This window comes from Loxodonta africana, chromosome 20 (genome assembly GCF_030014295.1).
Source record: "Loxodonta africana isolate mLoxAfr1 chromosome 20, mLoxAfr1.hap2, whole genome shotgun sequence".
Taxonomy (NCBI): Eukaryota; Metazoa; Chordata; class Mammalia; order Proboscidea; family Elephantidae; genus Loxodonta; species Loxodonta africana.
The window spans coordinates 71595861-71607764 of record NC_087361.1 but is presented as its reverse complement, the minus strand read 5'-3'; the positions used below and the strand labels follow the sequence as shown (position 1 = coordinate 71607764).

Here is an 11904-nt window from a genome sequence, read left to right as displayed (position 1 = left end):
ATGTCTGCAGGGTTGTGAGCCAGGTAACTAGAAAAAATAAATGGTAATGCTATTGAGAGAGATAAAGAAATCAGAAGGGGGGAAGAAGGAAGAAAATTATTTTAATTTGTTCCATGTTGAGATCAGAATACCAGAAAAATATTTCAAAGACGTCCAGTTCTCAACTGAAAAAAAAAAAAAAGGTTGGGATCTCAAGAGTAAAGATGGGGTTAGGGATTATGGTTTGAAATTTATTGTACATTCAAAACCCAAAACCAAACCCACTGCCTTCAAGTCGATTCCGACGCATAGAATGACAGAGTAGAACTGCCCCATAGGGTTTCCAAGGAGCGGCTGGTGGATTTGAACTGCTGACCTTTTGGTTAGCAGCGGTAGCTCACCATAGCTCTTAAACACTGCACCACCAGGGCTTCTATTGTACATCAGGAGTTGCAAATTCAAATACCTACAGGAGCAAGGCAGGTAAGGCCAATGGTGATTAAGTATAAACAACAACAACAAAAACCCCAGCATAATCCATCCATTATAAATGTCAGCCACCACTTGGCCTTAACAGGGAGGCGATAGGGAGTGGCAGAGACTGTGGTACACTGAAGGGCACACTCTGTTGTAGGGCCAGTCATTGCCAAGCAGAAATGTGGGGCCAGTGTTAACAGATATTCTGGTTTTTGAAGAGAAACCATAAACCTACATATTTTTTAAAAATATGACACTTTCTAATAGTTAAATGTTGACAACTAATTTTTAACGGGCTTAAACACTATGTGGGCCAAACAATACAAATCTGTGGTCAGCTCTGCCTCACAGGCTTTCAGTTTGTGACTTCTGAGCTACGTGGAGGAGGTAATTGCAGCCACGGATGGGATTAAGGAGAAAGTGTTGAGCAAAATGAGAAGAAAGCCAGGGACTGAACCCTAGAGAGCCATGACTCTCCCAGACTCCCAAGCTTGCTTGCAGGTGATCCCGGGGCTTAGAAAGGCCCTGGTTTTTTTTTAGCTACTGGGTATCCATTGGGCTCCCGTGCTGGTGTAGCAAGTGGAGCCCGTGGCTGCCACAGCTAGTTCTGCTCACTGTCTGGAAGTCACGTGGGCAGCCGCGGGGCTTTTGGTGCTTTCCAGGCTGGATGCCAGCCAGGGGAGGAGCCTGCAGCCTGCACCCTGCCACCCTCCATGGCCATTCTCATAAAGACGCCCTGTGCTGAGGAGTCTCTGCATCCTGGCTGGAGAAGGCGTCTTACTCAACGCATCCTAGATGCTCATTTTTCTACCAAGAAGTTCTCCTGTTGCCTATTTAGGTGCTTTTTGTACAGCTGAATCCTCTTTTTGCTTCTTCTACCTTTAGAGAAAGGCAATGGTGGTTCTGTGGTAGAATTCTCACCTTCCATGCAGGAGACCTGGGTTCAATTCCCAGCTAGGGGCCTAACTATAGAAAATAGAGCCTAAGGCTATTAGTGTTAAATTGCTGAATGATCTCTCACAGCTGCCATTGGAAACTGTGATGGCCAATAGAAACTGCTAATTGGCGCCCAACTCTGGTGGCACCCAGGGCATGCTCAAGACATCCAGGGCATGGGTCCTACCTCCCACCAACCCCCCACCCCCACCCTTAAGCCTGTGTTCCCGGCCTACACACCTCATGTGCAACCACCACCACCCGTCTGTCAGTGGATGCTTGTGTGTTGCTATGATGCTCAGCAGGTTTCAGTGGAGCTTCCAGGTTAAGACAGACTAAGAAGAAAGGCCCGGCAATCTACTTCCAAAAATCAGGCAATGAAAACCCCACGGATTTCAACAGTCAGAACAGCAACTGATCATGGGGGTGGCATAGGGCCAGGCAGCGTTTCGTTCGGTTGGTTGCTGTGAGTTGGGGCCAACTCAACAGCAGCTAACAACCACCTTCAGAGAAAATGGAGTTATGGCTTACTTTTTAGCTTTTAGACTCTTCTCCAGTTCTCAGCAGTTCTCAGAAATGGTCCTAGGGACTTGAAAATCATTGTGGCTTGCCAGTGAGAAAGCCCTTTGTTTATTTATATTTTACCAAGCCTTCCTTTCGTCCAGATGTGGACTAGTTTTCCACTTACTCTCAACCCTAACCATCTTTGCAGTATCTGTTTCTGTCCCTGTTCTCAGTTCACTTTGGGGTGGGGGAAGGAGTTGAAAGACAGACATTTTAAAAATAGCTATCATCCCCACTTTCCTGCAAACCTTGTTAACAAGTTTTAGGGACAATGTCATTTTCTTCTGTCCTTGACTTCTGTTCCTGATTCCAAATGCTAAATAGATCCCAGACTGGCTGGCCTAGGGCTGATCTTGAAAGGTACAATTTAGTGGGAAGATGATAGGCACCCCCAACAGAGGGCCTGGACATTATCCAAAGATGGTTGCAAAGAGTTATGAGTATATTTAGCAGTACTTCCACCCTGATTAGGAAGTGAGGACAAGGCATCTGGTCCTTCCCAGGTGATGTTTCTTATCAGCTCTGGGCAGCAGAGCAGAGCTGTCACCAATGAAGTCTGAAAAGAGGAATAATCACATTAGTATTTGCAGCAGCCACACTCAGACATACCCTGCCAAAATATAAACACCCAAACCAAACTCGTTGCTGTTGAGCTGATTCCAACTCATAGTGACCCTATCGGACAGAGTGGAGCTGCTCCACAGAGTTCCAAGGCTGGAAATATGGAGCAGGCTGCCACATCTTCCTCCTGCAGAGTAGCTGGTGGGTTTGAACCGCTCCATTAGCAGCCAAACACTTAACCACTGCACCACCAGGGCTCCTTGGTAAAATATACACCCCTTCAAAATACAGCTTTCCCACTGAAACATCCATACTTCACAAAATGCCATTCTTCAACATACACCATTGCAGGTGATTTTAGGAGTCCCTGGGTGGCACAAACTACTAACCAGAAGGTTGGCAGTTCAAACCCACCCAGAGGCTCCTCAGAAGAAAGGCCTGGTTATCCGCTTCCAAAATGTCACAGCCTTGAAGGCCCTGTGGAGTGTAGTACTGCTCTGAAACACACAGGGTCACCACGAGTCGGAATCAACTCTATGGCCCACTGGCTGGTTTTTGTTTTTTTAGGTGCATGTTAATGTCTGTAAACACACATCCCTCCTAGTCATAAATATCAGAGCACGCATGCACATTTAAGCACTCACACACACCAAATATACTACTTTCCTTTTACACTGACACACACACATGTACTCTCGCAGGCGCAGATTTACACACCACACAGTGTAGGAGTCAGTTGATGTCATCCTCCTGGACTAGCAGAGCCCAGTCCAGCCTCTGATTGCAGATCTGCTTCACTGAGCCTCAGGTTCCAAAGTGTGGTCAGAGCACTAGGAGGTAACCTTGGCAACCAAGCCAAGGCCTTGCAGGCACTCCAGAGACAGCGGGAAAGACAAAAGTCACGGAAAATGACTGGCGACCAGACAGCAAGGCTGTGTGATGGTCCTGCAGACAGGGCCAGAGCGAGGCCTGAGGAGAGGGAGTCAGTTTTAGGGAGGATCTGGCCTGAGGAGGGCAGTTTTGGGCGCCGGAAGTCACTCTAGATTGAGCCACACAGGTGGGCCATGCAAGTGGGTGAGATGGAACCAGGACCAGAGAAGCCAGCGCTTCTGGGGCCACATGGCACAAAAGTAGTTTCTAGTATAGATGAAGCATAAACTGAATTCCACCCTCACCCTCACCACCACGCCCTTCTGGGGAGGGGTCACAGTGTCCTGTCGGGGCACTTAATGTTCAAAATTCATCTCAAGGCTTAGAGAGAGAGAAGCCCCTCTGGCCCTATCCTGATGCTTCAACTATACCTTGGCTCTCCTTTCCTGAAGGAAAGGGAGGCAATATGCAAAGAAAAAAGAAAGTCAAATCTTGGTTTTTGAGCTTCTTAGGATCCTGCTCCTAGTGATTTAAAGGCGGTTTCAGGAATTTCTAAATGTAATTTGGACTGTAATGTATTTGGCCTTATAAGAAACTGACTTATAAGAAACCCAAATCCTGAGGTGGGTGCACTTCCACTGCACAGTGACTTGGGAAATTTGTGTGTGTGTGTGTGTGTGTTCGTGTGTGTGTGTGTGTGTACAATTTGTAGCACAATATATATAACAAAACGCTTGCCATTTTTAAGGGTACAATTCAGTGACATCAGTTACATTCACCATGTTGTATAACCATCACCACTACCCATTTTCAAATCTTTTTCATTCCCCTAAAAGCAACTCAGTATCCCTTAAGTAATAATTCCCATTCTCCCCTCCCCACAGCCCCTGGTAACTACTAAGAAACTTTTGTCTCTATGTATTTGCCACTTCTAAGTATTTCATGTAAGTACATGTAAGTAGGACCATACAATATTTGTACTTTTGTGTCTGACTTAATTTACTTAATGTGATGTTTTCAAGGTTCATTCATGTCATAGCTGGTATCAGAACTTCATTTCCCTTTAAGACTTGGGGACTTTTAATATGGGATGAGGAGTCCCAAAGGTTTGCACTTTGAACCCACCCAAAGGCAACTTGAAAGACAAGCCTGGTGATCTGCTTTCGAAAGGTCACAGCCTGAAAACACCACGGAGCAGTTCTGCTCTGCACGCACAGGGCTGCCATGAGTTGGAATTAACTCCACATCAATTAATAACAATATGGGATAAATTAAGCTTCCTTTTCCTAGGCTGTGTGTAGAGAGTAAAGAGAATGAGAAAGCGGGGGAACTACCTTCTGCTTCTTAAGGATTATGTATGCCTCACCCAAGATTCAGGAACTAATCACCAATGTTGAGGCTGAGACAGATCCTGCATAATAAGGCTTCCCTGCTCCTGTCCCAGCAAACACTTTTTGTTCCTGCAAATGCTGTCTCATTCATGGCATCGTGGTCTGGAATAACAGCCCATGGGACTGTAGCCCATGGTAACAACAGCACAGGAAGTCTACAGTCTAATGCGAAAGGCAACACACATGAATTCAGCAGATATGGTCCCACTGCTGGCTCTGTTGAGAACTAGCTGTGGCACTTAGTGAGTGATACGAAAATGTACCTAAAGGTAGAGTTATATTTTCTAAGGCAAAAACCAGGTAATGGTCTGTCAAAAGATTTTTTCCATCAATTCTGGTTGTAGGCGATATCAGGCCCAGAACATCAGACTCTTGTCAAAGGCACACCCAGGAAGATGTTAAGTGTTTTCAGATTTAGGTGCTGAGAGACCCTGTACACCTGCTGTCTAGTTCCCCAGTGCTGCCATAACAGAAATACCACACATGAGTGGCTTTGAAGAACAGAAATTTATTTCCTCACAGTTCAGAAAGCTAGAAGTTCAAATCAGGGCCTCAGTCATGTTGATTCCTTCTTTGTAGGCAGTCTTGGGTGTTCCTTGGCTCCTTGTCTGATAGACAGTCTTCACATGGTATCTGTCTTCCCTGTTTTTGCTTGAGTACATATGCTGCTTTTTACATAGCTCAGAAGTGATTAAGTTTAGAATCGCCCTACACTGGTATGACCTCAACTGATTAACTGATGGGTTATATTACATTATATTGCATTATGGAAGGTGACTACATTCCATTAGATAAATCCACAGGTATGGGGGTTAGTACTCCAGTGCATACTGGGAGGACATAATTCAATCCATAACACTTGTCTATACCTTAAGCCACTTCCCTGACTCCCTTCGTGGTTGACCTTGGTCAGTCCTGGTCTTGCTGACACCTGGTCTCTGTGGTCTGCTGCATCTCTAGGTTGTTTCCAGTCTCAGCCCTATTTCCTGTAACAAACCTTTTTCACCTCAATGGGTAAAGGTAAGAGTTTCCTCTGGCCAGATCCACCTTCCGGGGAGGAGCCAGTAAAGAAGCCAACTGTGAGATGTGTTTAATGTCAAAATATTAGAATTTCAGGGCATTTTGCTGAGTTACGTGATGCAGTGGAGCAATCTATTTAAATCTGAACTGTCCTAGTAACGTAGGACATATGAGCATAGTAACCTGTTCTTAAGGTCCTGGGTGGCACAAAGCGTTAAGCACTCAACTACTAACTGAAAGGTTGACGATTTGAAACCATCCAGAGGCACCTCAGGAAAATATTCTGGTGATCTGGTTCTGAGAGATCAGAGCCATTGAAAACCCTATGGAACACAGTTCTACTTTTCAACACATGGGTCACCATGAGTTGGAACTGATTTGACGGTACCTGACAACCCATTCTCGAGCAGCTTACAAACTGTTGTTGAGGCAAGATCTCAACTTCTAAAAAAACACTAACAGTACCAAACAGTAGATTATTAACGCCACATGAACGGTATAGAAAAAAAAAAAACAACCCCAAAACCAAGCCTGTTGCCATTAAATCCATTCCAACTCAGCAACCCTATAGGACAGAGTAGAACTGCCCCACAGACTTTCCAAAGAGTGGCTGGTGGATTTGAACCGCTGATGTTTTGGTTAGCAGCTGTAGCTCTTAAGCACTGTGCCACCAGAATGGATAATATTAATTCAGCAGTGGGAGAATGGTCAGCACAGACTTTCAAAGTAGAAGGCCAAGTTTAAACTGTGCCCTTAGGGATTGGGGGATTGAGAAGGGTGGGAAGAAGGCAGTGAAGTATCCAGGCGATAAGGACATGAGTCACGATGCAAAGCCAGGCAGGTCTAGGCAGGCATGGAATGGGGACCATGTTACAGGGCATCGATGGTGACAGCAGGCAGATTGTTGAGGGCTCTGGACTGCAGAGCTGCTATGATGTTTCCAGGAGAGTGAGGAGAGTGACTCTCTGCAGCAAAGGTTCACAAGGTGGCAGAAGCCTGTAAAGGCCTGATTGTGGCTGAATTGATTCCAACTCATAGTGACCCTGCAGGACGGAGTAGAAGTGCCCCACAGGGTTTCCAAAACTGTGATCTTTACAGATAGGAGCTTTATGGAAGCAGACTGACATATCTGTCTCCCTCGGAGCAGCTAGTGGGTTCGAACTACCAACCTTTCGGTCAGCAGCTGAGCGCTTAACCACTGCACCACCAGGGCTCCTCTGTAAAGACTGAGAGTCAGAACTGACTCAATGACAATGGGTTTAGTTTTTTGTTTTTTTAAAAATCTTTACAGAAGCAGGCTGCGCCACCAGGGCTCCTTCCTACAAAGGTTGTTGATGTTAGGTGCCATTGAGTCGGTTCTGACTCATAGGGACCCCATGTACAATAGAACAAAACACTGCCCGGTCTTGCGCCACCCTCCTGACCGTTGTTACGCCTGAGCCCATTTTTGCAGCCACTGTGTCAATCCATCCCATTGAGGTTCTTCCTCTCTTTTGCTGACCTTCTGCTTTACCAAGCATGATGTCCTTCTCCAGGGACTGGTCCCTCCTGATAACATGTCCAAAGTATATGAGACAAAGTCTCAACATCCTCGCTTCTGAGCAGCATTCTGGCTGTACTTCTTCCAAGACAGATTTGTTCATTCTTTTGGCAGTGTATGATATATTCAATATTTTTCACCAACACCATAATTCAAAGGCATCAATTCTTCAGTCTTCCTAGTTCAGTGTTCAGCTTGTAGGTGGGCCCAAATTATGAAGGGCCTTAGGTATCAGGTAAATGAGTCCAGATTTAATTCAGTAGACAAATGGGGGCAGGAGTGTCTCTGAATGGCCTGAGCAAGAGAAGGGGAAATAAACTCCGTATTTGAGGAAGGGAATCTGGGAAGGGTGGTTTGGGGATGCAGTCCAACAGCGTCTACTGCAGTCTCCTAGCCATGAATAAGTAACTGGTCTTGGGACTGATCTGAGGAGAAAAGTTCAAGGAGAAGCCAAAACTGAGGCTGCATTTTCTGGCTGGAGTGACAGGGACAGTGATGGAATCTCTGAGAGAAACGGAGACCAGGAGAGGTGCTGGCGTGGAGAAGACAGCTTGTATGGGCTGACCTGGAGGTGGTTGTGGCTGGCCATCCAAGGGGAGGAATGAGCCGGCGGTGGGAGGATGAAAGGACACAAGGACAGACTATGCCTACGTGAAAGTCAGTTGTTAAAAAGTAAAAATCAAAATGGACAGCATGAATAGGATCTTTCTGAGGAGAGAAAAGGAAGAGGACTAAATACAGCGAGGGGACAGAGGCAGGAAGGGATACGGGGGAGGCACAGCCCAGGAAGGAGGCAGAGACGCCTGGGGCACAGTGTCAAGGAAACGGAGAGGGAGACTGCTTCCAGACACTGCCCGCCCAGAGTTCAAGGAAAAGGAGATTTTAAAGGCCATTGGAAACCCTCAGGGCATAGTGGTTAAGAGCTAATGCGCTGACCAAAAGGTCGGCAGTTCAAATCCACCAGGTGCTCCTTGGAAACTGTCTGGGGCAATTCTACTCTGTCTTATGGGGTCGCTATGAGTCGTAATCGACTTAATGGCAATGGGTGGATTTGGTTCCTTTAACAAATGTGTATGGGCCATCTATGCATGCCAGGCCCTGTGCTAGGCTCTGGCATGTTGGTTAGGAAGTTGTCCCTATTCAGCAGACAGCTACTGGGAGCCTCTAGATGTGTGCTGAATGAGGACATCTGAGCTGGGTGTGGAAGAAGGCATCTGAGGCTGGGTCCTTCCCTAGAAGGGCCCACGTTTATGCAAGCTTCAATCCACATGAAGAAAAGGAAGGCAGGCTGCAGGGGTGTGGGTAGGAGAGAAAGGGGATGGAAAAATGCGTGCAGTTCAGTGCTGACCACTTATTCAAAATTTCTGGCATTTAAAGGATAGAGAACTAGAAAGATAGCTCGAGGGGACAGAGAAATGTTGCAACACTTCCCTCCACCTCCCACCCTACCAAATAGGTGAGACTTGGATGTTTCTAGACCAGAGAAAAGCAATTGTTGCAGAGGAAGAGCAGAACTCTTAGCGGGGAGGTGGGCTGATTATGGAAGTAAACAGAAAATTTAGTCCCCACTTCCTTAGGGCCAAGTGAAACCCATTCTGACTAGTTAAGAAACACAGAAAAGAGGTGAAGTGGTGACAAAGTGTTTGAAGGAGTGGTTCCGACAGTGTGTGGCTGGAAAATGCTGTGGGAGTCAAAAAGGGGACCGCTTGGGAGAGGTGGTGTCAGCGAAGGCTTCTTGGAGGAGGTGGCCTTTAATCTGAAGCTTGAAGAACGGCCGCGTTTGGATGGGCAGGGCGGATGAGAGAGGCCAGGATATTCTCTGCGTGGAGCAAGCTGGCCGCCACTTCCCTCCTCCGAGACCTTTCATGCCCCCTCCCTCCACCCGCCTCCCCCGGCTCCCAAACCCGGCTCGGGTTCCCAGCACTGACGTCAGCGGCCGATGACCTCAGCGCGGGGGAGGCCAGGGCACCGCAGGCGGGGCCTAGTGGCTGCGCGGGGGGCGGGCCCAGGGCGCGCACGGGGCGGGGCGGGCGCCAGGCCCGGCCCCCATCCGCTCGCGGCGGCCAATGGGCGCCGCCGCCGGCTCCCACCGTCTCGGCGCACACTATGAAAGGCGCCGCCCCGGGGCTGTCCCGGCAGAGCCCGAGCCCGGCGAGGCCAGCAGCTTGGCAGCGGCTACGTTCGCGTCCTTCGGAGCAGAGGCGGGTCCCTCCCCGAGACCTCTCAACGCTCCCGGCCGCCGCTGCTCCCGGAGCCGCGCACGACATGAACCAGGCCGGGTGGACCGGGACGAGAACCGACATGCTCCCGGAGATCGCCGCCGCTGTAGGCTTCCTCTCCAGCCTCCTGAGGACCCGGGGCTGCGTGAGCGAGCAGAGACTTAAGGTTTTCAGCGGGGCTCTCCAAGAGGCGCTAACAGGTGGGCACGCGCCGAGGGTCCTGCGCCCGTCGAACTCCGCCACCCGGGTCGGCCCCCTCCCTGCCTGGGGCGCCTTTCCTTTCTGAGGGCTGGGTTCCCAACACAGGCAGCTCCCGGACTCGGTTTCCCCCTCCCGTCCCCGGGCCGGCCGCAGCCTCCGACCCCCGGGGTCACGTCTCCCCTCTGCTCTCCGACCTGCGCTCGGATCTCGGTCCGAGGTGGTTATGGTTGGGCGCACCCCTCCGGGTGTCGGGGGAGCAGACCCCTGTCCCGGAATGTGATCCCGAGTACCGGCACATGCCCCCGAAGAGGGAGTGCCTGTGAGCCTGAGTGCTGGCTTATCTCCTTCGCTGGACCCTTGAGACCCTTGAGGCGGTGGTCCTTATGAGAGAAGGCGGCGCAATGGAGCCGTTTAAACAACTTGGGAGATCCGGTCGTGGTTCTTCCTGGCTGTGCGGTGCGTTGACTCGCTTGAAGTTGGAATCTGGGCCGCCTTTGTGTCCTTTGGTTCGCCTTAGCCATCTGCCACCCACTAATGGTACCCAAACGAGCCTTGTAGCTAGTAACTTGCTCTGCGGGTGTGTGTATTGATTGGGAGACGGTGTGTTGAGGCCGGGAGGCTGACGAGATAAGCAGGCGTCTGACTGGGGAGAGACCTAACTTCCAGCTGTTTTTAGGAGGTTGGCAGCCACAGCCACCTCTGAACTTGCCCACACAGATCCTGCCTTCTGAGGAATAACAGATATTTCAGCAAAACAATCCATTTTTTCACTCCTTTAGCCACTGCTAAGAATCCCTGACTCTTCTGAGAGAGGCGGGTCCCACCAGGGGTACAGTGAGAGACCCAGTGACTTGCTGTGCCTACCCCTGCCCCAGTGTTGGCCGACTTTAGTGCACAGGTCTCCAGAGGCTTTGCCCGGACATGCCAGACCTGGCTGGTCACACCCCTCCCTCCTTAAAACTGACCTTGTGCCAAAAGCAATACATTGGCCACCAGGGAGTCCAGGGCTCGCCCCCTCCCTCCACCCCATGCACACACAGTCTCTCTCTCTCTCTCTCACACACACATACACACACACACACCTCTGTCATGGAAGGCGAGGTCTCTCCAGCTCTCATAAAGTTTTTTCTGTTAGAATAGCAGGAGTGTTTCAGGAGGGTCCTGGAGCTCAGCAGAACCCACCTGGCTTACTTAGCATCGCTGGGCTCCTTTCTCTCCTCCTCTCCCTTCATCCCTGTCCCCACCTTGTGGTAGCACCGATGGCTCAGCTGCTTTAACCAGGGAATCTCCTCCTTGTCCCCTCTCTGCAGAGCACTACCAACACCACTGGTTTCCTGAAAAGCCATCCAAGGGCTCGGGCTACCGCTGCATCCGCATCAACCACAAGATGGACCCCATCATCAGCAAGGTGGCCAGCCAGATTGGACTCAGCCAGCCTCAGCTGCACCGGCTGCTACCCAGCGAGCTGACCCTGTGGGTGGACCCCTATGAGGTGTCCTACCGTATTGGGGAGGACGGCTCCATCTGCGTCCTGTATGAGGAGGCTCCGGTGGCTACCTCCTATGGGCTCCTCACCTGCAAGAACCAAATGATGCTGGGCCAGAGCAGCACCTCTGAGAACTACGTGATGGCGGTCTCCAGTTAGATCCCATTGCCCCCGCCCTGGCACTCTACTGTACTCATTCTGGTGTGACAACAGGCCACTGCATACCTCAACCTGGGGAACTCTATTTTTAAATGAAGAGCTATTTATATATATATATAATTATTATTATTTTTTTTTTTTTTTAAGAAAAGAGAAAAAAACCAAAAGATTTTTTTAAGAAAAAAATCCTCAAAGGGAGCTGCTTGGAAGTGGCCTCCCCAGGTGCCTTTGGAGAGAACTTTCATGTACTTGAGTCTGGGAGCCAGTGTGTCTGCCTTTGGGAGGGGGAGTAGCTGGGGGGTGAGCCCACCCAAGGTGAAGTGGGCGAGGGAGCAAGCAAGGTTAGCAACTGTGAATGAGAGAGGTCAGAATCTGCCTGGGTGAGAGAAGAAGGGCTCAGATCAAACCTGTCACTCACCCCATCAGGTCACCTGCAGACCTGGCCTGCTCTTACTCAGGGGCATTCAAGCCTGGACTTAAATAATAGTATGTTACCTGTCT

General features: G+C 49.5%; 1 protein-coding gene across 1 annotated transcript; it reads left to right on the top strand.

The window, feature by feature from the left end:
- Window positions 1–9481: 9481 nt before the first annotated feature.
- On the top strand, window positions 9482–11545 carry BTG2 (BTG anti-proliferation factor 2). Its single transcript, XM_003410239.4, has 2 exons — window positions 9482–9757; window positions 11069–11545. The coding sequence occupies exons 1-2, from the start codon at window positions 9604–9606 to the stop codon at window positions 11401–11403; spliced, it is 489 nt and encodes a 162-aa protein (XP_003410287.1). The 5' UTR covers window positions 9482–9603; the 3' UTR covers window positions 11404–11545.
- Window positions 11546–11904: the final 359 nt, after the last annotated feature.

What these genes read in the sequence shown, in the direction of transcription:
- BTG2 (XM_003410239.4), top strand. Translation starts at nt 9,604, where the DNA reads ATGAACCAGGCCGGGTGGACCGGGACGAGAACCGACATGCTCCCGGAG. An exon ending in TCTCCAAGAGGCGCTAACAG is followed by an intron (nt 9,758 to 11,068) that starts GTGGGCACGCGC and finishes CCCTCTCTGCAG; the next exon opens with AGCACTACCAACACCACTGG.